Source organism: Crocodylus siamensis, chromosome 5 (assembly GCF_052110815.1).
Source record: "Crocodylus siamensis isolate JL-2025a chromosome 5, ASM5211081v1, whole genome shotgun sequence".
Taxonomy (NCBI): Eukaryota; Metazoa; Chordata; order Crocodylia; family Crocodylidae; genus Crocodylus; species Crocodylus siamensis.
The window spans coordinates 199183910-199211544 of record NC_143399.1 but is presented as its reverse complement, the minus strand read 5'-3'; the positions used below and the strand labels follow the sequence as shown (position 1 = coordinate 199211544).

Sequence of the window (27635 nt, the reverse complement as noted above, 5' to 3'; positions counted from 1 at the left end):
CTGTAACTGTTTTCGTGTATGAGTTGGTAACAAACTAAATCAACCAGCTCTGGCCCTGGATGAAGCAGTGTTAAAATTGGAGCAGTTCTGCTCCACTTCTATGACCATAGTTTCATAATTTGTAGGGTCGGAAGGGACCTGAGCAGATCATCCAGTCCGACCCCCTGCCATGGCAGGAAAAAGTATTGGGGTCAAACAACCCCAGCAAGGTGTTTGTCCAGCCTCCTCTTAAAGATCCCCAGGGTAGGAGCCAGCACCACTTCTCTTGGAAGTTGGTACCAGATCCTAGCCGCCCTGAACGTGAAGTCGCGCCTCCTGATATCTAGCCTAAATCTACCCTCTGCCAGCTTGTGACCATTATTCCTGGTCACTCCTGGCAGTGCTGGAGGGAACAGGGACCCCCCCAGTTCCTGCTGGTCCCCTCTGACTAGTTTGTAACAGGCCACTAGATCCCCCCTCAGCCTTCTCTTGTGGAAGCTGAACAGGTTCAGATCCTGTTGCCTCTCCTCGTAGGGCCTGCCCTGCTGCCCCCGATCATGCGAGTGGCCTCCTCTGGACCGTCTCCATGCTGTCCACATCCCTCCTGAAGTGCAGCGCCCAGAAATGGACGCAGTACTCCAGTTGTGGCCTGACCAGTGCTGCATCAAGGGGGAGGATCACCTCCTTGGACCTGCTCGAGATGCATCTGTGGACGCATGACAAGGTTTGGTTGGCCTTCCTGACTGCATCCCCACACTGCCGGCCCATGTTCATCTTGGCATCAATGATGAGTCCAAGATCCTTTTCTGCCTCTGCACTGCTGAGAAGGGAATTCCCCAGCCTGTAGGTATGGTGCTGGTTCTTCCTCCCCAGGTGCATCACCTTGCACTTGTCAGTGCTGAATCCCATCCTGTTTTCATCCGCCCACCCCTGTAACCTGTCTAGGTCCAGTTGCAGCTGATTCCTCCCTTCTAGCATGCCCACATCCCCCCACATTTTAGTGTTGTCAGCAAATTTGAACAGGGTGCTTTTTACCCCCTCGTCCAAGTCGCTGATGAAGATGTTGAACAGTGCAGGCCCGAGGACCGAGCCCTGGGGGACCCCACTGCCCACATCCCTCCAAGTCAAAAATGACCTGTCCACCACCACTCTCTGGGTGCAGCCCTCCAGCTAGTTGGCGACACATTTGACTGTGTGAGTGTCGACACCACAGTCCCCCAGTTTCTTAATGAGACCGGGGTGAGAGACAGTGTCGGAGGCCTTCCGAAAGTCCAGGAAGACAATGTCCACTGCTGCCCCTGCGTCTAAGGATTTGGTGACCTGGTCATAGAAGGCCACCAGGTTGGTCTGACAGGACCTGCCTCTAATGAACCTGTGTTGGTTGCTCCTAAGCATAATCTCCCCTGCTGGCCCCTCGTGGACATGCGCCAGGATAATTCTCTCAAAAAGCTTGCCCAGGACCGAGGTAAGACTAACTGGCCTATAGTTTCCCGGGTCCTCCTTCCTCCCCTTTTTGAAGATGGGAACCACATTGGCCCTCTGCCAGTCCTCTGGCACCACACCAGAGCACCACAAGTGCCTGTACAGCCATGCCAGGGGTCTCACAGTGACCTCAGCCAATTCCCTCAGCACTCGGGAGTGGAGATCATCCGGACCCGCTGATTTGAATATGTCCAGTCCTTCCAGATGTTCCCTGACTAGATCCTCACTGACCCTTGGTCTAGGTGCGCCTCCCCTGGGGCCTGAGGAGGTCCCGGTGGGGGACTGATCTGGTCCCTGCTCAGGAAAATGGAGGCAAAGAAGTCGTTAAATAGGTTAGCTCCTATATATCTAACGGTTTCAGTGAAAGAGCTGCTGAAGGTTCCCAGGCATCAGCAGCTCCCTACCCACTGGGAACTGCTATTGTTTGTCCATCCTTGTTCTCCTCTACCCACCACACTACAATGCTCTGGAACAGCCGGGCAGAGCTGGCATTGTGTAACCCCGGGAAATGACCAATGGAAAAAAGCAGGGTAGACGAGGGCAGGAAGTAACGTGAAAAGAAGATGGCATAGTTGCATTGGTTTATCAGTGAATTTGTTATGACTTATTTACTGGTAGCTTGCATTCCATTGCCAGCGTCTCTCTAATCAGTCATAGACTGAATTAGACAAGGGAAAAAACTTTGTTTTGTTAGTGGCAGTGAGGTTAGGGGGAGGAGGCCATGGGGGTGTTGCTAGCATGGATTTCAATGCTATGTCCTTTATCCTCATGGTACCACAGAGCAAGGTAGAGCAGTGGTGCCCCATGTCTTGGCCCGTTGGGCCAGATGAATGGTGTATGGCTGGTCCGTGGGCCAGATCAGGCCCTATGCTGCCTAGATCCAGCCCCCGCATTGGCCCAGCCATGCAGTTTACCAAGCAGGGCCATATTATTCAGCCCACGTCCCCATGGGTCCTGAATTTTGGCAGCAGGGGAATGCTGATTAGCACTGATTAACGCTGCCACCTTTTCCCCCACCACCAAATTTTCATACCTGCTGGGGAGCCCCACAGGCCAGATGACATGGCGGTATGGGCTGGGGGTTGAACACCCCTGACATATTTTCCAAAACTAGACACGCTGGTACCTGTTGCCTTGCACAGCCCAGGCATTGCTTAAAGCTGCATTGAATTTTGCTACTTTATTCCTTTGCCAGCACTTCGTGTGTGTGCGCGCGCACGCGTGTGTGTGTGTGTATGTGTGTGTGTGAGAGACAGAGTTAACCCTCACAAGACAACAGTCCCCATGGACCTATGCTGGGACCTGTAGTTTTCTGTGGTGATAGGAAAGCTCTAAAATAAGGGATGCATGAAGAATTTACAAGTTATTCAGTGAGCTCTTGAAAGGGACTCAATGCTACCTTTCACCTGCTTTCAGAGAAATCAGTCAGGAGGAAAACCATCATATCAGAGCAGGGGGGAAAGTGCCTAGAGTCTCTATTGCATTAGGCCATCATGAGCTATATGGCGTGTTCAGAGAAAAAGGCAGCAAAGAGCTTTGGGGTCTGATTTTGGGAGGCCAGTTTTTCTCTGGTGTAATTCCACAGCAGTGCAGATGCTTCTGACTTGCACCGCTGTTTCCAAGAGAAGAATAAGCCCCTTTGTGTGTGGTGTGTGTATATTTTAAAGGGACGGCTGAATGAGCCTGAACAACTCGCAGCTACATTTGCAGTCAATTCAAGGGTAACATTCTTGTGAGGCTTTCCCAGCCTCTAGCCCCTCTAAGCAAGGAAATAATTTCTTGTCCCCACATCGGTCATCTCACGCGGGTTATTGTTCACGAGAATCTTAACAGTCATGGAAAAAGCCAGTTGGCCTCAATCCAGATGCCATGGCTGGTTTTGTTAGGTCAGTAGGCTGGCTACAAAGGTTGCCTTATGGTATAGATCCCCAGTAATTAAGCAGTTTACCATTCGGGCTACTTTCTGGGAAGGAAATGCATGAAAAGAAGAATGAGGTGAATAGGAGAGCAGCTGCCCCCGCCCATAAAAGCAGCAATGTATGTTACACGCCACTCTCTGAATACACCTAGATGCAGCTGTGTACAGCTGTACTTTTACTTGCCCTTTCATCTTACCTATTTAACAAGTTTTACCTAAGCCCAGACTTATTATTAAAAGTAATTTTCTTATGCTCTTTGCAACCCTTTCCGGTCTTATTGAATGTGTCTCCATCTATGTTGTACCATAACCGTTGCCCGGAGACACCTTAGTATTTATTTATGCCTTTTATTTCTCCTGCCCTTCCTTTCCCGGCACATTGTGTATTTTGCTGGGCTCGGAGGCCAGGTGCATTATTTGTGCAGCAAAGAAGTTCTTGTTTAACCTGTGGGTCGGCAAAGTTGCCGTCTTGCTTTCACCGAACACAGATGCTCATTTCTTTCTCTTGTTTTGGTCCCTCCTAGGAAACGCCTACAGAGAGTGTATGGGAAATGGGACATGGGCTTCCAAGATAAACTACTCTCAATGTGAGCCTATTCTGGATGACAAGGTATGTATCTCTCTTTGTCTTTCACCATTTTGCTAGATGTTGTATCTCAGCATACCGGTGAGGAAGGGTGATGGTTGCCGTATCTGCCACATACTCCAGGCATAACCACAGGCAAGCCCTTTGCTCCTCTGAGCCTCAGCTTCCCAGCTTTCTTTCAGTCACTGTCTGTCCTGTTTATTCAGATTGTATGTCCTTGGGAAGAGTACGTCTGTATGCTTGTAAGACTCTCACTTAAGAGGACCCCAATAGATGTTGCTCTGATGGTGCTTCTACTACGAATGGAGCAGTGTCACCATACTTATACTGTCCAAGATACTCTTGTACCACCCGCCCCTGCAAAGTGCATAGCGTCTGTAGTATCCAGCGGCCTCAAGCATTTCCAGCTCTTGACCTCATTTCCCCTCTGACAGGAGAATGGACAGGGACAAAGAAATGCATTAAAACAAGGGTTGAATTGCAGCTGTCTAAAAGAACGGATGTGTCCAGTATCACACGAATGTCTTGTTCTGGGCTAAATGTTATAAGACTGTTTTGGAAAGGCTGGAAGCTTTGTGTGAAATCCTCTCTTTTCAGATTATCCAGTTGAGCCTTGAGATCTAAGGACAGTTCATCCATGTCTTAATGGTAGGCCCAAGGCCCGCATGCCACAGTCACCATGTTTATCATTCTGCTATTCTGAGGTTTCAAGTAATGTCCAGGTCTTGTGCTGTCTCTGTGCCTGGGGCAATGAGAATTTCACCCTAGAAATGAATGGATTTACGACTACTTTCTAATATTTATTTTTCCTCCCTGTTGCTAGAGATGTGCTAGGCACTTTGCAAACAGAGCAGAAGGTGAGGTCCCCTTTGCTCTGAGGAGTTTGCTGTGTAAATCAGACTATATGAACATGGGAAAAGAGAAGGAAGGAGGGCAACAAAAATTGCTATGCTGTGGGTTCCCCGTTTGTTCAGACTTTGGCTTTTAGTTTGATGCAAATAATATTAGAAGGCAGTTAGGGCAGATATGGGAGCAGAAATACACACCACGAAAATGATATTGCTGAGTATTTAGCAAGCATTTGGAAACCCAACAAATCATAAGATGACTTAAGCACCATAAGTTTTTGAAAATTGAAATAATATTGGGTCCATTCTGCATTTGCCTTTTGGTTTATGTGCCTTTTAGGTGCAGAGGCAGAGATGCCGAGTACATGGGGGCCCGAGGGCCCTGGTCCCCCTCGGGAAGAGGGCTGTTACTTGAAATGCATAAAACTTTCCATATGTCCATTATCTTAGGTGCCCCCCCCAACCAAACAAAAATTGGCACCTATGTGGGGTTATTTTTTGAGCTTTTCTCTGCAACCACAAGGGCTAGAAAATTAGATTTTCTTTGCCAAATGACAGCTGAATGTCTCATGTACTCACTTGACTCCAGGAACTGGGACTTGAATCAAAGCATCAAATATCAGGCAATTTAGTATGTAACACCGCAATGCAGTGATGGAAAGCAGCCCAAAGCTGTGAATTTTCAGTAAGACTTTGGAGACAGAGCATGAACTTGTTTGACACAGTGGCTGAGGGAGACTGTGTGAGGCAGAGGAGACAGCACAAGGAAATGCATAGTCATAACTGGGAAAAGGAGACAAGGGGGGTCATTAAGGCTGGAGGAATTAGTAGAGCCTAATATACAGGGGAAGAGATTAGGTGGTAACAGCTATTCTGAGGTAGGTGGAAGTAATGCATCAGCTAAAGCCTTCTGTGGTCACTGCAAGCAATAGGTATCCTTTGAGTTAGGTCCAGCAGCCAAAGTATTATTGCCTTCTCTGCCTGTCTAGAAAAAGTCTATTGCTTTACTAGTTTTCTACTTGCATGACTTCGAATAGTTACCATCCCTCCAAAGACAAATATAGAGGAGCTGCATTGAAAGCGGTTGGACAGGTGTTACACCTAAGGCTTTCTCTCCTGTACTCTGCTGATTTTAACCTTGGAAGCCCTGGAGATACTGTCAAATGTCTTAAATCACAAATTACTGAACCAGCTGAAAGCCAAGAGTTTTCCAGAACCATCAGCATTTGCAAATGCTTAAAAACTCATTAAATTGATCTTAAAAGATTTATGATAATCTTTACAAGTTTTCGACTTTGTGGGTGTTTATGAAACATCTGCCCAGTGCTGGGATACTAAAGATCCAACCTAGGGTGGGCCAGTGATCAAAAATGTTCCCCACTGATTCCTTGAAATCCCCTTTGGGTTACACATGAGATGCATCCACCTGTTTGCTCCATCAATGCTTATCAACTGAGCTCAATTGGCCGGCGGGCACCCAGTGACCACATCCACCAATCCGTTCTCCAGTACAATGTGATGCAATTTTCCAGATGGAGCTGCTGACCTTCGGGGCTGTAAATAAGGATTTAGCAGTCTTTGTTAAATGCAGCTATAGCCCAGATCCTTCCAATGAGATGTGTGCTAAAGGATCCTGGAATTAAAACCACAGGCTGTTATGCAGTCTTCCTTAACTGGGGCTATAATAGATTGATTTCCTCCATGGATCAGTGACAAAGGGGGGACCTACAGTGCACACTCATCAGACTCATGTGAATTGTCCCATTGAACTCATGATGTAAAGAGGAGTTGCAGATAGATCTATGCTTTGCGGCATTTCTGCTTCTAGAGTCTCAAAGTAGGCGGTTGACCGAGCTTCCCTATCGAGCTTGAATCAGGGGACCAAATATGATGATCTAGTGCATCACGATTTAATGGCTGTTTGGTGGCATAATAATGGAGAATGTGTTTATAGTTTTAGCTCAATATAGGGATATCCATATCATGGAAACCTTCACATACCTGTTACTCATTCTCAATGGCAGCCAAATAGACGTCTAACTCGGGGACAAGTAAAGCTCTGTAAAAAGGGACCTTTTAAGATGTCACTGCAGAGCGAGCAAAAATCAGGGTTTGGTCTTCATCAGCCTGGTTGTTGTTCATGTTTGATACCACTCGGATAGAGGTGAAGTAGAGAGAGTGGGAGAAGTAGCAGGAACCGCTGAATGTATTTGTTCATCAGAAGGGGCTAGCTAACATCAAAACTCCCAGCCATGGAAAACAGTATTTTGAGAGAAAATGCAGGAGCCTTAACTTGGGACGAAGCTGTAGTCCTAGCAATTGTTGTCGTTTGTATTGCAGATCAGTTCAATTCTAGACAATTGGTGGAGTACATACAGGACAGGCCGAGTTAGGCGACACGACCACCCAGTTGTGGCTCAGCTGGCTTCATGTCCGGTGTTCATGGAAATCGAGACTGATCTGATACCTTGAAAGTGTCTGCAGAGCCTGTGTTAAGAGGCAGTGGGGCGTGTGCTATCTGCACCCCCACTTTCTGCAGGAACTGACAGGATACTCAGCCAATAGGAAGTAGGATCCTCCCTTTTTTTGGAGCTCTCTCCTGCGAGTAGGGGCTGCAGTTACAGACCAGTGTTGAGTTATTGGCCACCTTGGTTTGGAGGGACTGGGGAATCAGCCACTTGCTTGGAAAAGGAGAAACTTTCACAACTCTTTGCCTTCCTTCACCTCCTGGAAATCTAACCCTAAGAGCACCCTGGCCTCTGTGTGCTTGAACCAGCCCTGGAGGTCATGCACCTGCCCCATTTGGAGGATGGAGCCTGATACAAATCCCTGGTGTTGCCCTTACAGTGTGGCTATGCTCTTGGTTACAGTTATCATCCTATTATCAGATGCTATCCAGCTATTGCTCTACTCAGCTATTCCCATCTGCGGAAGAAATAGCTGAGGCAGTACGCAGTCCACTGTTTCCATCTTCATTTCTTTATCCCCATTTCTGCACAAGGATCTTGTTTCTGAGCAATCAGCCCAGTAATTTCAGGGTTGTTATCCACTGCAGCAAACAGACATTAGACAGGGCTCATGACACAGTATTGCAAGAGTCCTACATTAGCAGAGCTTTGCCCAGCAAAAATTATTATAAGTTTTTCAGTAATAAAATGTGGAAATATCGTCCAGCACAAATGGAGCTGCACCAGTTATTCCAGTAAGGTAAACTGGAAAAAAAATACTGGGGGTAGAGTTGTTTAAAACCCCTGGTTAGAACAGCATTGTACCTTTAGTTAGGTCCAACTTATCTTTCTGGTATTTGGATTTGCCTTATAAGTACCGCCTGTCAGGCCAGGCCTCTCTTGGTCTGCCATTCTTGGTATCATGTAAACCAATATAGCCTGTTCCATGGTTGGGTTGTCGGTGACTCAACCAGCGCCCGCACCTAGGTTAGCCTGGGTGAGGTGGGTGTGTGGACACCCAGCAGGACTAAAATCAAGACCTGTCAAAGGATGAATGAGCTCCCTGTGAGCCAATGGCCAGCCATACCTGGAGAGGAGATGGGCGCTACCAGGTCATTTTGCCCGAAGAATCACCAATGATGCACAGCATCTAAAGTGGTTGCAGCAGCCTCGGGACTGACTTGACTTGGCTTATGAGTAGCAGAAGCAACAGAGCCTGTTCCTTCCTTGGCCCCAGCATGTGACATAGGAGTTGATTTTCTTTTTTCCATTTGATTTTATTGTCTTCGCACCTGTAACCTTGTATGATTTGTGCAAAGTTAAGCTAACTGTTATGGTAGCAGCAAGGGAGATGAAATACTTGATTTACAATCCTACTTTTTTGTGGAGGAGCAATCTTTTAGTCTTGTATTTCTAAAAAATCCCTAGAACCCTAGTGGCAATTATCAGTAGAGTGAATGAAATAGCTTGTGTTTCAAGAAATCAGGTACCATTCAAATAAAAAGGTGTATGTGTTTTGTTGGCGGGGGTGGGGTTTCCTTTTGGTTATCCGGTATAACATGGTTCAGGGTGAAACGGTCTGACATTTCTGTGCTTCCTCAAGACTATTTGGAAATGGGCAGCTGCAAGTGAGACTCATTCTACAGGATATTCCAATCCCCCTTTTAAATCCTCATGTAATGTAGCTTTCTCCAAGGACAGCCTAGCGCGCTTTGCACCGAAGACTTAAGTATGCTTTATCATGGGAGTGTTGTCAATAAAATGGCCTCTCTAAGGAAAAGCTAGAAGGTATCACCTTCAGAGAACTGAGAGACTGTTTTAACTTCAGCTAGTGGAGTGCAAAAGAGCATGGATTTATTGAAAACATATTTTCAACTTAAATCAGATTTTTTTGTGCAAGTTTTCTTTTTTCTTTGATTTTTTTTTAAAGGGAAACTTAAAAAGAACTGGCAGTTCACAGTATGAGAAGAAAAATGTTTTTGAATGTTTTTGAAATCGTTATCTTGCTCTTTCCCTTCCTCCAGAAATGGACGTTTTACAAAAACACTCGGCTTTCCTGTCTCATTTCCTGTTGGCGTTGTCTTTCCTGAGTGCCCCATGTCTTCATTATTCTGATTACCTTTAAGATATAAACTCCTAAACTATACAGCCTGGAGAGAAATGCATTGCTACTGAAATTCCATGGGAAAATACTGATGCGGTCAGATCTTTAAGAAATTATGGAAATGTTCCAAATGGCAACAAAGCCTTTTGTTAGGAGAACGGCCTTGTTATCCCTGAACAGTATGCTTGATTAATACATAAATAGCTGCAGTAGGGTTACTATAATATCTTTTTAAAGTCAAGAAAAGCAATTACTGTTTCCTTAAACTGATTAAGTGTACCTTAATGTCTGCGATCAGAGTGTCATGCTGATTTAATCGTGTTATCTTTTACCTCCAGAGGAAGTATGCACTCCATTACAAGATTGCTCTCATCATAAACTACCTGGGACACTGTATATCTGTAGGAGCACTTATTGTTGCCTTCATGCTTTTCTTGTGCTTGAGGTGAGTAGTCTCATTTGAATTCTGTTCGCTTTCTTGAACACGTGGCTTTAGATTTGGTAACTCATTCTATCCAATAACAGCCTAGGCTGTGCATGCCCTTGGGAAATGAATACGGGTGAAATTCTTCACGACACGTGTGCAGCATCCATTGATCCGTACAGTTGATGTACACTAATGATGTGTGTCTGCACTTGGGAAGAAAGAGCCTTATTTGTATTCCTAAGTGAAGTGGTGAGGTATTGATATCTTAGATAGCCTGTGAATGTACAAAGTGCTCTATCAAAGGAAGGAGACTTTGATGCGAGTCAAGTCACAAATATTTATATGAGATCTTGGCAATGTGGAGTATGTTCCACTGGCTGGTGATCCAAGGTCCATGGAAGTTGACAGGACGCTTTCCATTAACTTGACCTTGTGCCCGGTACTAGATACCTGGAGACCTAAATGGTTGGAATTCTGTCCTTTTGTTACAAAGAATAAGCCTTTATGGTAACAGGGGTGTAGGTTGTAGCATGTTGGTCTAAGGCTGTAGGCAGACAAGGTTCTTTGGGTAAATCCGACATCTTTTATTAGACTGTCTGCAGATGCTTCCTCAGCCTGACAAAAGGTGTTTGTGCCCAAAAGCTTGCTGAGAAGAACTTTTCCAACTGTTTGAGTTGGTCTAATAAAAGATGTCGGATTTACCCAAAGAACCTTGCCTGCCTATGGCCTTAGACCAACACGGCTACAACCTACACCTCTGTTACCATAAGGCTTATGCTTTGTAACAAAAAGACAGAATTCCAACCATTTAGGTCTCCAGGTATCTAGTACCAGGCACAAGATCAAGTTAATTGAAAGAGTCCTGTCAACTTCCATGGACCTTGGATCACCAGCCAGTGGAACATACTCCGCATTGCCAAGATCTCATATAAATATTTGTGACTTGACTCATTTGATAACTACAGTTTTCCCCTGCTTTTGCACTGGTTCTCAGAAGAAAAGTCCTTTCTCTGGGAGCCCTTCTTAGGCATACACTGGCAACTTGGAGAAAAGTTGCAGGAGCCTGCCAGAAGGAATTACCTTGATTCCTGATTGCAGACTTTGTTGCTTTGGAAAAAATCTCTTATCAGCGGCATCTGGGTTTAGTTGCTACTGAATCAGTTTCCCAGTTTAGCCAGTCTCAGCCAGCTCTTTAAATGAACATGGGCATAGTCATCTGCATGTGAGCAAGACTGACATGAACTGCGCATGGTCCAGTAGCCAGTGAAGTCAACCAGGGTTTTTCCACTGGCTGACATGGGCTTTGGATCAGGCCTGTTGTTTCTGCCAGGGCAACTGTGGGTTTCATCCTTCCTCTGCCTTTGCCAAGATTGTGCTCAGAGTCATTTATAAGGCAGCCTAACCCTTCTCTCACTGAAAATCTCAGGAGTTTGCCTAAATACGGATTGAGCAGAAACTGAACTAGAGCTTTAGGATTTGGCAGCCAGGTCTGTCAACGCAGAGGACGAGACTCATAGCAGCCAGATTCCAGATGGCCCTCCTTCCTGGTTCCCTGCCACCGATGAGGACAAGGAGGTTGAGACCCAGGCTGCCTGGATATCACTGCAGCAGTGATACTTGTAAGGAAGAGGTGGGCCTGCTGGAAGACCATGGAGGGAAACGAATACTTCACCTAAGAGAGTTGGTGGCTAGTTTTACGTTGCTAAATGCTTTCAACTGTTAGCTGCAGCTAGGTACGTTTTGTAGACATGGCATGATGGGTGTTCAGGATATTTCCACGGTGATAGCATTTTTATTAGCATAAGTAAATGTAATCATAATTTAATTATAATTGTAAGTTCATTAGTAAATCATTTTAATAGCATTTTTAGCATCGTTATTTGTATTGTAGCACCTAGAAAACCTCCTCATAGACTTGGACCCTTTGTGCTGGGCTTCTTATCTGAAAGAGTTTACTGTCTAGCAGAGCAGGCGAGGGATAGATAAGAGACAGAAAGGAAAAGAAGGCAGTGAGACAAGGGTCAGTATGGAGGGCAGTGGTCTCTGTTAAATGACTTGATGTTTCTACTGCATTTGGTCCCACTGTGAAAACCCTACATGGCCCCTGCACATAAAAGGGCAATGAATTTATCAACAGGAGGCTTATTGTCTTACCCCACGGCCATTACATGACAATCCACACTCAAGAAAAGGAAGGAAAAGCTTTGTTAACCGTCTGTTCTCCCCTCTGATACTGAATCTTCATCAATGTCTAAGTAAATAAGGAAGCAGCAATTAGATATTTTTTTATAAATGTATCAGTTATCTACTTTCTAATACAGTCGTAACCTAGTTGCTCTTTCATAAATTCATTTTGTGCTATATAAATCTTGACTTCAAGCTTTGAGCACTGCCGTCAGCTTCACTGAATTCGGCATTAAAAATGACTGCAGCATTTAAGGCATTCTTCGTAGCTGCCCTGAATTAATATATTCTCTTGCATATTCAAATCAGCATCTGTTGCATCATGCAATATAAATAGACTCACTTCAATGCCATACGTGTCTAAGAACACTGGGCCAGCTCTTTAATGGTGTTAAATCAGCGTAGTCTTTTCTGATGTCTCCCAGGAGCTGCTCTCCTTCATACCATCTGAACATTGGCCCTTTCTCTGTAATCCAAATGCTGGATGTACAGGAGGGCCTGTTGTTTGATAGGCTCATCACATGCCCTCCCTCAGAAGTAAATCAGTTGGGACCAGAGACGACATTCATTAAACTGATTAAAATTCTTAGTTTTAGTCTGGTTCTCAGGGGTTATTAAAGTGGTTTGAGAAATAAGGGAGTTCATGGAATATTTGTTTATATGGAGGCAGGATCAAGCCAAACAAGCAGGAAAACCCATCTCTACAAGCAACTGCCTCTGGTGCTGGCCATCTCCCTCCCTCCCATGTCATCTGTAAGCCTGGTTGGAGTCCACCATGTTCTCAGCTGTGCCGTTTTCTTATGTTCACACCCCTGCTCCAAAGCCACAAATCCTGCAATGCAGAGGAGGCTCCCAGTGTTTCGGGGTTTGCTGTGAACTGTTTCATCACCTAGGCTTCGTAGTCCTCATCTTGTTTGAATTGTGTCTCTTCTGGCAATAGGCGAGAACCTCAGGCCAAATTGGGTAGCGTCTAAAAGTCAGTCCCACCTGATGGCCATTGAAGGGCCTGTGTTTACAGACTCTGAGTTCAAAGGAGTCATCCTTACATGAGGACCAGCTTGTCAGAGAGGTCAACACCTTGTCATAGAGATTAAACTACCCACTTATTCCTTAATGGAGACCTTCAAGGTGCAAGCTGAGTATGTAGCAGGAAAGCTTTACATGTTCTTTGGTTTGGCACAGAGCATTTCACTCCCTGACCAGCACCTTTCCCAAGGACAAGTAGAGAACTAGAAAAAAGATGTCTCCAAAGAGGCCAGTTTGCTGTGCATCACAAAGCTCATCTTCTTGTTGCACCTTTTGGAGCTGTACTTGTCTGCCACTGGCATGGTGTCGCTGCATTTTTATTCTGGCTGCATACATTTCTACTCAAAAGCATTTCTTCTGGTAGAAAAATAGCTTGGGAGCTGGACTATACCAGTGTCCCACTTTACAGGTGAGCTCTCCTGCCAGGAAGCCCTAGAGGGTTGCTTCCTGGGCTATTCCTGCCCATAGGGGAGCCATTGATAGGGGAGCCTGCCCTCTCCCTGCCCTGGGAAGGGGGTAGGCTGTCAAGTGGTAGTTGACAGTTGCTGAAAAGCCATGGGAGGGTTCGGGTCCGCAGGAGAACACCTCCCCATCCAGCCAGCCAGCTGATTGCCAGGAAGGGGGTACTCTTCCATGCGAGACCCTCCTGGTTTTCCCCTGCAGGAGAATGGATCCACTCCTTGCACTCCTTCAGGCTGACCAGAAGAGTGCAGGAAAAGTGGGGCAGACAAGAGTCTTTAGGTAGATGTGATATCTTTTATTAGACCAACTAAATAGTTGGAAAAAATGGCGTTTTGCAAGCGTTTGGGCACAAACACCCTTCTTCAGTCATAGGAAGAGTCTGTCCTTAGACCAACGCAGCTACAACCAACATCCCTAAAGCATGGAAAAGGGGGAGCACTCCAGTGTTATATAAGGGCTCAAGGAGCCCAGTGGCAGGGGCACAGCAGCTAGAGTCACCCTGTAGCTAACCCTGAGCAGTGGAGGCAATTTAAATCAGCAGCAAGGCTCCTGGGTGTTGCTTTCACACAGCCTCCTGCCTCACCCTGCACTGCTCGGGGTCAGCTGAGCGGCCAGGGGAAGTCAGAGGGGCTGGATGCTGGGCGAGCAGAGTCTTTTTCCAAGCCTGCTCCTGGCCCCTCCAGCTTTTAAGTTGCCACCCCCATCACCCAGCGGAGCGGCAAGGTGGCAGGGGTTGGGAGCCAGGCTGGCGAAATCCTTCACATGTTCCCAGCCGTTCTGGCTTCCCCTTGTTCCCTTTGCTGCTCAACTGGGTGGTGGGAATGGCAATTTAAGTCAGAAGGGATGAGAACAGGGCTCAGGGAAAGCCTCTCCAACCCAGCTCCCAGCTCCCGCTAGTTTTAAATCACCACTTCACTGCCCAGCTGAGTGGCAGGGCAATCAGGGGAGCCAGAGAAAGATGGTAAAACCCCTTCCTCTTCTCGAAACTGGAAACTTCCTGGTTTGGGGAAGAGGCAGAGAACAGTGGCTTCGTCTCCCCTCACTTCCCAGTCTAGGGAAAGGCACAAGCCCTCAGTGCCTTCTCATGACTGGAGTGACCCCGGTCTGGAGAAGGCATGGGGCTCTTCCTGGTCCCTAGAAGAAGTTAATTTGGGGGAAAGCGTGCAGATATTCAGTCTCCTGGGAGAAACTTTCCCAGGAGCGATGTAACCCTGCTTGTTGCTTGATTATTTTTCTCCCAGAATGGCCATTTTTGCTCCAGGAGAAAAACCCTGAACATCTGTGCCTGGGAGTCGGTCTGCCAGCCTGGGGCAGCTCCGACCCAGCTCAATATGCTGCAGAGAGGCTGGCTGGAACAGGGGTGTGCTCCAGCATGGAGCTAGCCACCAGACAGCCCTTGGCACTGAAACATCTTTGTGCTCCAGCCTCCTGAGACAGCATCTATATTTGCATGGAGGCTCACTAAATAACATTGCCATAGGATAGTACTTGTGTTGTCTTGTGTACTCTCTTATGGCAGCGTTTATTAGTTTAGTGTGGCCTAATAGTGCTGCACATGTAGTCTTTAGTGTGGCACTAATTAGTCTAATCCACTGTAAATGTCTTGTGTAGATGTCCCCACTTACAATCAAATTCAGAAGCCATTAAAGCAGGATTTTTCCATCAGAGGAATCCTTTTACAGGATACTCTGTAGAAAAAGAGGATACTTGGAGAGAAAAAGCGGTGGGAGGAAAGGAGCTGTAATTAGCCTGTATTGATCCATTTGCTGTTGATAAGAAGGCAACATTTTAAACTGGTTAGCTTTAAATCCCCTCAGTAATATGCAATTAATACCACCCTGCATGATGGTATTTGGTTTAGTGCATGCAGCTCATAACACATTGAGGCTGTCACAGGTTGGGGTTAGGAAGCTACAAAAGGCAGTTTCTGGCATTAATGTAACCCTTGCCAGTGATGAGCTATTGATGAGCTATTTTAGTAGTGCAACAGATACTGAAATAAAAACACTGACTCCAGAAGCATGGGGACCAAAGCTGACCTAGCTTCTGTTTTAGGGAAGGCCTGCAGAAATTCAAAACCCAAATCTGAATGATAAAACTCTGCAAACAGCAGAAAAAGCTGCATCTACGGGGGAAATATGAATGCATGAGCTGATACGAAATTTTACATGAAGGTGAAGTGGGCCTTAAGGCGGACTGTGCTGTGTAAGTGCAGTCTTGCAGAATTATCATGAGCATTTACCAGCCCAGCTAAAACATCTGCTTGGCTCCCCTTAATATTACAGTGATGATAGAAAACTGAAGGATTTGTGCCTGTCTGACTCCAACAACAACAAAAAAGAAAAGAAAAATACTGCCAGTTGCTGTTTTTAATCAGCATTATACCAATGAATCACTGCCCCCTAGGTCTTTTTTTCCCATTTATTTTAATATTTCATTTTTTCTCTCTCTCACTCTAAAAGATTACAAGATATTTTCCAAGTAAAAAATATATATTCACTAATTTTCAGCCACCTCTAAGTGCCTCTAGTCATGTCAGCGCCAAGATGCAAAGCATGAGTCTGCCACAGAGACCTAATCGAGATTCCCCTTTAGCTCCAGCAATAAGCTCCTGTGTTTTGGAGGCAGAGGGCCCTGATCTCCATGCCCCATGCTACGGAGGTTCCTTTATCTGCCATTTGATATGCAAGTGGCCGTAAAATTGGTGACAGCAGCAGTCCTCCTTGGAGAAGAGGAAAGAAGAGGATTAAATGTCTATAGAAACACGTGGAGGGAAAGGCTAGCACCCAGCAGAGATAGCTTAATACCACGGGGCATTTGAATATGGTGATAGCAAGTGTTGCATGCTGAGAATCTGCCAAATGGGCAGAGACACAGCATGGTCATTAGCAACTGGGGCTTGCAAGTCCTCTGGGTCTGATGTGATCAGAGCAGTATAGGCTTAACTTCCTTAGGTATAAGTAGCTTGAATATTCCTTTGTGCTTTGTAGCATGTAAAAGGGCAAATCCCTGTGATAGATCCAGTACAGTGGGTGGGTGAACGATTTCACCTTCTTTCCAGCCTTGTTGAATTCACTCCTGCACGTCAGTTGTCACAGCAGGGCACAAAGAGCAGAGAAGCTTTCGTCTGAAAAATTAACCAAGGAGCATATTGGAGGTTTCGTGGCAAAAGCTTACCGATGCCAAGATGTGTGTTAATAAGATAGTCAAGGCCTTGTGGGGCTGAGCAGTTAGACTGCAGGGTTAGGATGCAGAGTTTGATACTGACTGGGTGCCTCTACATGAGATGCTACTGCTTAGCAGTTCATTGCTACCGCGCAGAAGTGTTGCATGGCACTAACTGTGACACGACGCTACTGCGCAGCATTGCCATTGGGAAAAAAATGTGCCGAGACAGTACTGTGCAGTAACGCCGGCTGCTGCGCTGTCATTTAGTACTTGCAGTAACAACTATGCAGCCCATCGCTCATGTAAATGTGGGCAATATGAAGCATGGATATACAGGTTATACACTGATATGAGATGGAAGGAAAGGTTAATAGATTAATAGGAAAGATGAATGAGGTGAAGAAACACGTGCATAATGAGGTATTAGGGAGGAGATGCACTGACCACTGTTGTTTGGGAACAAAAGGTAGCATTTCTGTAAAGTGGCGGATGATCTGAGAGGTAAGGTAGTACTCTTCCGGGACTCGGGGAACCTGATTCTGTGACTGACTCAGTGTGCAACCCTGGGAAATCACTTTGGCACTCTCTGCTTCTGGTTTAAACTGGATGCTCTTCAGGTTGGAGCTGTCCCTTCGGGGTTTGGGCAGCACCTGACACAACAGGCTTCCAAGCTCATTTGTGAACTGTGGGTCCTAAATAATACAGGTCTTTAATAGTAGCAGGCTAAGGCATATCACAGCTGCATTCAGGGGCTAAAAGTCCTCTTAAGTCATGTCTTAAAATAATGATACTTTGCAGAATTTTCCCATTTCAGAGTCACTGTTTTCACAACCCTAGGAATACTAGCGTAGACCTGAAAGCCTGCATTTCTGGAATCAGACTGAACTGGAATCAGTTCTGGACAGGGTTGGATGACATGCCAGTTAAAATGCTGATGGACTCTGTATATGCAGTCCTCCTTCCTCTGTGACTGATGCCACTGGAATTAAGCTTGGAACAGCAGGGCTTTTTTTTAAAACATTTCTCTATTGTAAGCAAAGTTATGGTTCAGCTTTTTTTCCCTCAACTAGTGATGACGATGAGCCCCAGCAAACACAGTACACTTAACCAGCTAGCTGTCCTTGTATATTAAGGAAAGAGTGGTCACATAAAATCAGTCATATTTTTTTTCTCCAAGGTGATGTGTCTACAGGTTAAATTGATTTTAGTGGTAAGTATAAATGTTCAACATGTTCTTCCTCTCTCATAAGCGCGCACACACACATGCACACACACTCCTCTACTTCATATAAACTCAGGGTCTTATCCTGCTGCCAAAGACTATAAAAGCTCAGCATCTTCCATGTAGTTGGTAGCAATAGCAAGCTCCTTAGCAAACTTTCCCTTTTAACTTTTGCAAAATACTAGTTGGGTATTAACTGCTCTTTTGTTTCATAGTTTCATAGTTAGTAGGGTCGGAAGGGACCTGAGCAGATCGAGTCCGCCCCCTGCTATGGCAAGAAAGAGTACTGGGGTCAGACGACCCCGGCAAGGTGATTGTCCAGCCTTCTCTTAAAGACCCTCAGGGTAGGAGCCAGCACCACTTCACTTGGAAGTTGGTTCCAGACCCTAGCCACCCTGACCGTAAAGTGGCACCTCCTGGTATCTAGCCTGAATCCACCCTCTGCCAGCTTGTGACCGTTATTCCCGGTCACTCCTGGTAGTGCTTGGGGGAACAGGGACTCCCCCAGTGCCTGCTGGTCCCCTCTGACTAGTTTGTAACAGGCCACTAGATCCCCACTTAGCCTTCTCTTGTGGAGGCTGAACAGGTTCAGGTCCCATAGCCTCTCCTCATAGGGCCTGCCCTGCTGCCCCCTGACCATGCAAGTGGCCTCCTCTGGACCCTCTCCATGCTGTCCACATCCCTCCTGAAGTGCGGTGCCCAGACCTGGAGGCAGTACTCCAGCTGCAGCCTGACCAGTGCCGCATAGAGGGGGAGGATCACCTCCCTGGACCTGCTCGAGATGCATCTGTGGATGCATGACAAGGTCCGGTTGGCCTTCCTGACCGTGTCCCCACACTGCTGGCCCGTGTTCACTTTGGCATCAATGATGACTCCAAGATCCTTTTCTGCCTCCACACTGATGAGAAGGGAGTCCCCCAGCCTGTAGGTATGGTGCCGGTTCTTCCTCCCCAGGTGCAGCACCTTGCACTTGTCGGTGTTGAATCCCATCCTGTTCTCATCCGCTCACTCCTGTAACCTCTCTAGGTCCGATTGGAGCCTATTCCTCCCTTCTAGTGTGGCCACATCCCCCCACATTTTAGTGTTGTCAGCAAATTTGAACAGGGTGCTTTTTACCCCCTCGTCCAAGTCACTGATGAAGATGTTGAACTGTGCGGGCCAGAGGACAGCCCTGGGGGACCCCCCTGCCCACATCCCTCCAGGTCGAAAAGGACCTGTCCACCACCACTCTCTGGGTGCAGCCCTCCGGCCAGTTGGTGACACATTTGACTGTGTGGGTGTCAACACCACAGTCCCCCAATTTCTTAATGAGAACGGGGTGAGAGACTGTGTCGAAGGCCTTCCAAAAGTCCAGGAAGACTGTGAGGCAAGTTTTTATTTTGCTTGTATTGCTTATTTTAATTGGGCGGGTGGTGAATGTTTGAGTAGGGGGCATCAACACAGAAATTGTCTCATATTGATTTCTTTTTTGGTGGCTTTAAATAGCAGTTAATTTTTAGCAGAGTACAGGTCTCCAGATTGCTTTGTGAGGTCTTGTGTTATATATATATATATTGAGAGAGATCATATAATTAGTGATGAACTTATCGAGAGCCAAATCAAATCTCTGCAATCACGGGTTAACTATTAAATTAAGTGTCTCTCAGCTTTATTTCTGCATGATCCAATAAGAGAATAATGGAATTCGACTGGGCTGCGCACTCAGATGCTACATACAAAGTGAGGGACAGGACAAAACCAGCCTCTGTATTAGGGCACAAGAGGGTAGAGGAGGTATGCTAGGGTAAGTGTATTAGGATAGGTCTACAGCCTGGCTGGTCCAGGGTTGTAAATCACTATTCTAGAAAGCTTGTGGAGATGGCTGCTCTCTGGACTACATCATGCATCAGCATGTGGTTTCAGATCAGTCTGTTGTAGGATTTTAGTCACTCTACCGACATAGTCTCAACTCTTTGCCCAGGGAACATGGGCAGACGTGGGCTGAGGAGGGTAGAGGGAGGTGGATGTCTTGTCCTCTGACCCAGAATCGGTTTTGTTTGAAGATCATGGTCCTGATTCAGGAAAGGACATAGGCAAGTGCGTGATTCCCTTCTGATCGGCAATTGAGTCTGCTAAAATACTTTGCTAACCAGGATCCTTTGTTCCCAGTCTGCTTGCTCTGTTGCTTGAAGCCTGCCTATATCTTTTGGGGAATTTTCCACTGTGACCATCTGTCTGGGAATCAATCAATAGTATTTGGACTATTGTATGAAATGATGGGCATAATTCGAAGTCTGTGCAACCCTTCAGTTCTTAGAGAAACAAAACCCTTGTGGTCTTGCCAGCACCAATTACTTCTCCTGCTGAATTCCTTTCTATTCACTCGCCCTCACTAACCAGCACCCTGCGTGGCTGGCATCTCTCCCATTGCTGGCATTGCTCGAGCCACTAATAATGCTCCAGCAACTTTTCTGGGTCTCCGTGCCCCCTGTCCCACTTCCCAAACCTCTTCCTTACCACGCACTTCAGCTTTCTCAATCTGCCAGCCAGCTCTTCTTGCTCCCTCCCCACTGGTCCTCCTATTTTAGCCGGTACCATCCGCCCATTCTTCCTAGAAAATCGAATTGAGAATGAAAAGTTTCACCTGGATAAATGCAAGCACAACAGTTACAAAGTTTCCAGTGGACACACAGGGAATTGGACTCAAAGGGTCCAAGCCAGTTTTGCCAGGGAATTCAGTAAACTCGAGGATGCCAGACCCTGAGGCAGCCTGACCGCATCTGTGTTACTTGGGTCATGAAGCCCCAAATCTCCCCCTTTTAAAATCCTACTTGCATTTTTCCTTTTCCCGTTTTTCCCCCCACTTTGTTCATTTTTTATTTCAGTGAATATTTCAGCTATTTTGTAGAGGGTTTTTAAATTTTTTTTCTCCACTGGATTGGGTGAATGTATTATGGTCTGAAGATTTTGCGTTGTCTGCCCGTTCCTTCATGCCACCAGCAAATGATAGTTACACTGGTATGAACATGCCGCCTGTCTGTCCACCCCCTCCACATTTTACATGCTGGATCTTAACACTGCAGCTGAAAAACAGAGCAAAAGCCATGCATTTTGCAATTAAAAACCAGTATGAATGCAGAAGAGAGAAACTTTGGAAAATGCAGCCTATCTAACAAGATGGATGCAGAAGAAATACACTTTGGGCAGTGCAGCAGGTCTAACTCCAGACGTCACACCAGTTTAAAATTCCTCCATCTTTGCATCTTGCAAATGAACATGAGCCATATTTATTGTGAGGGTGTATTTACACCGCAAACATTGCTTCAGCTGGCTCCCTCTCACACTTTCCCATTAAGCTTTAACCTCAGTAATCAGCCCATCATTATCTGTCCATCCAGCATTCTTCCCACTTGGCTGCCCTACCCCTACATGTGGGAATATTTCAAGTCCCCTGCACAATTGCCACCAATCAGATCATTTTCCTTTCCAGCCACCCAGATACTTTTCCCATCTGCGAGCTATTAGTGGCACCAGAATGCACACGCCGATCAGAACGTGTGTAGTCGGGGGGAAACACCAGCCTTCTCCAGGATGCCGAAGCACAAGCAAAAGAAAACAGCAGATCATAGCAGGTGCCGAAGCATCATAGGCAGCCTTCCCAGTCTGTGCCATTTATGGTTTGCCCATTAGCTCTGCATATCCTAGAAGAGGCAGGAGGGAGCAGATTTTTCATTGGCAAAATGGCTTTTTAAATATTATCAAAGATCTGCACTAACAACCTGGAACACTCACGCAGTGGGAAGGACTCCAGCTAAGCTCTGAGATGTCTCCTGCCAACATTTTTCATGGCAGACTTTTCCCTCAAAGCCTTAATTGGACATCATTATTAATGGAATACTACACAAATTAATAAGAGGCCTTCAAAGCACCTTCCATAAAGTCATTGTTTTCAATTAATTCCATGCAGATGATTCTACTAATTCAACTGGTTTGCAACAGCGCTGGCATAGTATTGTGATTGCTACTTTTAATTATTTGTGTCGTCATTGAATCAGGCACATCAGAAAACAACGGCTTCCTAGGCTGTGTATGAAAAATGCAAGCATATGGAGACAATGATGGGAGAAGCGACGACTGAATGAAAAGGCTACACATGCTACTCTGTGCATTCTTCTTAAAAGCCTGATCTTCAGCCATTGAACTCAGCAAAAGTAGGATAAAGGCTTCCTACTCTAATATTATGCAAATTTCTTCCTCCCCTGGAAACTGTGAGGCTTCCCAAGACAGAAGAATGGGCAAGCATCCATTGTATGTCTAAGAGCTGCCATGGCATGTGGGTGGGTGTTCTTAAAAGCACCGCTCTAATGATGTGCCGTGAGGAGCTGGTTGCATCTTGCACCAGGCAGTCAGGTTTAATCTATTGACCTGCCTTACACATGGAGTGGAATCGTTTTGAGTCTATTATGCCTGTACTTTCTTTGCAGCTACCGTGTTGCAAGTACCAACACTGGGATGCTGGTCAAAGTACTTGCACCCAGAAAAGTGCAGGATGGTATAACGAAGAGTTAAAGGAAGGGACATGGGCGACTGGTGCCACCTTAGTTGAAGAGGCCCGCGCCCAATCTCATTGACCAGGGTGGAGGGGATCCTCCCACGGCCAATCTTGATGATTGGTGGGGAGAGGTCCTGTGGCCGATCCCACTCCTGGCTGGTGCTCACGGGGGGGGCACTGGCACTCCTACCTGCCCCTCGCCCATTGCCTAAGCGGCGAGCGTGACCTGTCTGGGGGTTCACCAGTGCTCTCAGGGGGTGCATGTGCACCCCCTACATGTCACCACTGGGAAGGGGCAAGCATAATATGTAGACAAGTGGGTGGAACTGAAATGAAAGGCAATTTGTATATTGGAGGGTGTGGTGGAAATAGAGTATGATTGCTGGGACTAACAGGAGATGGACCTGCTTGATGACCACTTTGTTTCTGTGTTAAATCTCCTGTATCAGGGCTTAGTTCTAAACCCTGATAATACCTAATGTAGGGAAGCAAGTTATATCTCATCTCAATATGGTATTTTCTTATACTTTGCTCTGAGGCAGGCAATGCTGCCCTCTGTCAGACACAAGACACTGAGCTAGAGGGCCTGTAGGTCTGACCCAGGGTGAGGCAGTATGTGTGCTGGCCTTCACCTGACTCTCTGACTATAGGTTATATCCATATTTGTCTGCTTTTTCTGGCTCATCTGCTTAATCCCTGATAGACCAGAGTAGAATTTCACACCTACAATGCAGTCCTATACGAACACAGAAGTCCACCTACTCACTGCTCCAAGATCTCTTGGGAGCACAGTCCTTCATTTTTTATCTGTTTCTATGCCACCTTGGCCCTGACTGACTTTGGGCACTCCTATAATATAAAAAATAGGCTGTCCAAGAAGTCAAACTGACTAATTTTTCAGAGGTTCATGAAAGGAAAAGAACTTACATTTTTCCTGGCCTTTGATTTATTAACATGACCCATTTGTCTAGGGATACCCAGACTAGCCAAGTAAGGGGAGAGTTAGGCCCATTCTCTCTGGGTGCTTGTACACACCACAGGTTTTAATCCTCATTAAATTAAATGGATTTATAAAAGTTAAACTTGTTTATTTTAGAGCATCGCATCTGCATTTACATGCACTAGTTTTCAAATGAATTAAATCTTGGAGTTTTGCATCTTTGTTTACATGCACTAGGTTTTTGAACAAATTAAACCAGGTCCCTGGCTGGTGCTGCAGGAGAGTGGGATGGTTCAGCACTGCCCCCCAGCCTGGGCCCCCCCCACCTACCCTATGCCTGCCCTCTGCCATGCCTGTGAAAGCAGGGAGCCAGCAGACCACGCAAGAAAAAAAAAAGTGGAAGCAATTTGAAAGTGAAAGCAATTTGAAGAGGTGAACGACAAAAAAGTTGCAGCGCCATCTCAGGGACAAAGAAGCTCATTACATGTCTTTGAGTGCCTTTGTGTTTGCACATGATGAATCCACGGTCACAGTGCTTTAATTCCTGGTGAGCCAAACTATGTCTGAGGAGTTTTAGTTTAATGCACAAGAAAGACTTTTAAAGCATTGGGAAATCCTGCTTGTGCAAACAGACAAGCAGTTGCAGCATATGAAAGGGCAAAAATGGTGGCGTGTACATGACCCCTCTGGTTCCAAATTAAAATATAACATAGAAAGAGCTGGAATCTCAAAGAGGCCTTCATAAACCTGTTAACTTGATCTCTGCAGAAGCCTATTTAGAGAGCTGTCTCAAGACCTAGACATTGCCTAAGTAAAGTTGAGGTTTTACACAGATGGCATGTAAATATAGTATTATTGGAAACCAGAAGTAGGCACATGACACATTGTTCTGATCAGGTATAGAAATACCCTGAGAAAAATTTAGGGGGTTAAACCACACTATTCTATGTGCCATGTGTCCACAGCTTATTCTGGGGTAGCCATTTCCTCCAGGCAGACCGACTATGGGTTCCTTTTCCTGCTACCTAGTGGTGATGTGCTATAATAGCCACCTACTGTGTGCAGCTACCCTGGGCATATCTTTGGGCCCTAGGACTTAGAAGCATATCTCTGAGTCATGGTCCCTCCTAGATCCTCAGGCGTTGGTAATTGCTCCTGTATTCTACCTCTCTTCCACTTGCTAGCTAGTGAGTGGTAGGGGGAAGAGAAGAAAGTCAAGACAATGAACCTCCCTACCAGCCTGCCCCTCAAAAGGAGTATATGGGCCATTTCTGCCGGGGTGACCTGCCATCTGCACAGACTGATATGCAGTTTAAGAGAAGTTCTTTATTCTTTGTAATCAAAGGAGCACAGCCTACCTTCTATGAGGATCAGTTGTAAATAGAGCGTGATGTCTAGACTCTGTAGTTTAATAAGGTTTGGGGACCATTGCAAAGCATAAAATCAGCAGCTTGAGTAGCTCAGCATACTAAACACATGTGTCTCTCCAGGGCCTGTTGCTTTCATTGAATAAGGCTTAGACAAGTGACATGTTAACCTCAGTGCAAAAATGGAGTGGGTACAATGTGCAGCCTTACACTAGAATAATGTAATAGCCTCTGGGCTAGAGTTACCCCAGGAGGAAGCAGCAGTGATGATACACCAGTCTGACTGACACAGGTCAAGTGTTGAGAATCTGCAGTTATCTTGGGGCAGCTATTTGCTCAGTCCAAATAGACTATTTATTACCTGCCACCTAGTAGTGAGGCTTTGTAGTAGCACCTACTGTGGGCAGCTTCCCTAAAATACTACACATCTGCCCCTCCAAATCCCAGTGTAATTTACACTGATATAAAACAGCTGTGAGTTAAACTGATACTAAATGGGCACTTATACACATGATGAACCTATGCTCCAATGTGTGCTAATTTGCATGCATCGGTGCACTCGATTAATCGAGTCTGCTGCAAGTCCACCGGAGCTTGCCAATTAGTGTGCTGCAGCAGCCTCCACATCACAAGTATTTAGTATCCCTGTGTTTCAAAATGGCGGGGGCACTTTAACTAAAGCTCATTGAACAGACCCATTTTGAACAAATGCCCTTTTGAAGTGTGGGATGCTGAATACACATGATGCTGAGGGCACTTTAATTAGAGCCACTCTAATTAAAGTGCACCCCCTCCACTCCAGAACATGTGTATAGATGCTCAATATCTTGCACCTCAGCGTTAAGAACACTGTTGCTAGATCACTGGTTTTCCAAATTTGCACACTCGTGGCACCCCTTGTTAGACTCATGGCACCCTTCAGACAATGCCGGCTCTTAGTTTGCACTTGGCTTTTGGCTGCAGAAAAATAATAGAGCAATTATTCTGTTGCAAAAAGCTCAGAAAGACCACAGCGGTCAGAATGTTTTGAATACTGGGGGGCATCTACATATGTGTTTTACTGCAGTGCTGACTAATTAGCTCCTCAGTAAAGCATCACCATCTACATGTGCACCTGTATTAGGGTGCAGTAAATTAATTAACTGCACTGTAGAATAGTACTGTCTGGGGCAAGTACTGTCCTACAGCGGAGTAGTTATGTTTACCAAAATGCACATGTAGACAGGGACTGGGGCTGGCTAGGGCACAAGCTTGCCAGCTAGCCCCATACTAGAGCACCCTCATGCCCCAGCCAACCCCTCCACAGCACATTGAGCCAGATCAGAGCAACCCCAGACTGGCAGGCTGAACCCCCTGGGGTCCCCTGGCAGCCCAGGGCTGCTCCGCTCCAGCCCAATGTTGTGTGTTGTGTATCAGTGGGGTGAAGGGGCAGCAGCCTCTACAGAGAAACCTTGGGGCTGGGAGAGAGCCAAGCGTGATGTGAAGGCCTCATAACAATGGCAGATTCCTCCATCCCTCTGAGGTGTGCCCAGTACGAGGGGCTGGCACCACAGACTCCATCCCCAGTATGATGTGGTGAGAACTCTGCTCCGGGACCCTCTGCAGCTTTTCTAACACTTCCCAAGGGGGGTGTGGAGAGGAAACGTGGACTTTCATGGGGGAGGAACTATTGCACACCCTGTGTATATGGTGCCTTTCTGAAACATCTGACACTGCAGGCAGGTTTCTGGAGAAGTTGGGTCCTGGGGCCAAGCGAGCCTGGGATTTCCAACTGACTGGGGCCCGAGAGATCTGGATTTAGCACCGTGCTCTGTCATAAACTTCTTGCATTACTTGGGGCAAGTCATTTAACCACATGCTGTCCCAGTTCCCATCTACCCATATGTGCAGGAGCCTTTGTTAGACTCATCTGTGTGGAACTATATGCTTTTCAGGGCAGGGACCTTGCAGTGCATGCATATGTACAGCACCCAGCACAATGAGCAGCACAGCTGGGACCCCATAAATGCTACAGCACTTCCAATACTTCATGCATTCAGCTGCAGCTGCGGCAAATGAGAGCCCATCACGTGTGTCTGGGAACAGAATTTCTCCCATGTGACTTCACTGCAGAGCACCTCTGTTGTTTTGCTCTGTGGTCTCCATACAATATGCTAACCCTCCCTTTATTTAATGGTAATTAAATACTGCTGTTTACCATTTGCTTTCTAACCCCTGGCAGTGCATACTGCCTTGTGTTTCTACTCCCGTGCCTTTCACTTTAGCAGCATTCACATGTTCTTTTTTTTTCTAATTCAGCTACTCCACAACCTCTGCGGACATCAACCAACCTCAGGTCTCCACTAAAGCAATTTTGCTAATGACTTTGCAATACAAATATTCAGGGTGTCAGGGCACGGTGCTCACAAATGCATTGAAAAAGGCCACTGTGCTTTTAAAATACATATTTTTCACTTGCCTTCCGTAAGGATGCTAAAAAATTGTTTATTCCAGCAAAATGAGCCTAGACAAGGAAAGGGCCTAAAAAGTCCTACCGCAAAGTACATTCTCAGTTGGGTTCAGATGCAGCTCTTACAAACCTTTATGTGCATAGGCTGCAGAACAGGGTGGGCCACCGTGGCCCGACCAACTTTTAACACGTTGATTTATATAACCCACAAATGCACAATTGTCATTCCAGTTAAAACTATAGCTGTTTTATTTTAACTGCATAGCTAGCTAAATTAACGTGCTAAAAGTTGGTTGGGCCATGGCCTGGGTGGCCCACCCTTCCGCGGGCTGTGCTTATGCGTATACCCTGTCAGCATGAGAGCGCTGAGTGCTTTAAGCTCATGAATCCTTAATACTAATAGTGTTGAGTGAACGGTTGCAGAATCGGAGTTGGGAGCAGCCCCTATTTATTCAGCCCTTTTGAAAATCAAGTCACATGCCAGCATTTTCCAGT

At 46.2% G+C, this 27635-nt stretch overlaps 1 protein-coding gene across 2 annotated transcripts in view; it reads left to right on the top strand.

The window, feature by feature from the left end:
- The window catches only part of CRHR2 (corticotropin releasing hormone receptor 2), a 245018-nt gene that overhangs the window by 130802 nt on the left and 86581 nt on the right, over positions 1–27635 (top strand). For both annotated transcript variants that reach the window (XM_090047826.1, XM_090047827.1), the window contains 2 exons: positions 3904–3989; positions 9703–9809. In XM_090047826.1, the coding sequence (XP_089903952.1) occupies positions 3904–3989; positions 9703–9809 (193 nt within the window). The remainder of the gene's footprint in view (positions 1–3903; positions 3990–9702; positions 9810–27635) is intronic.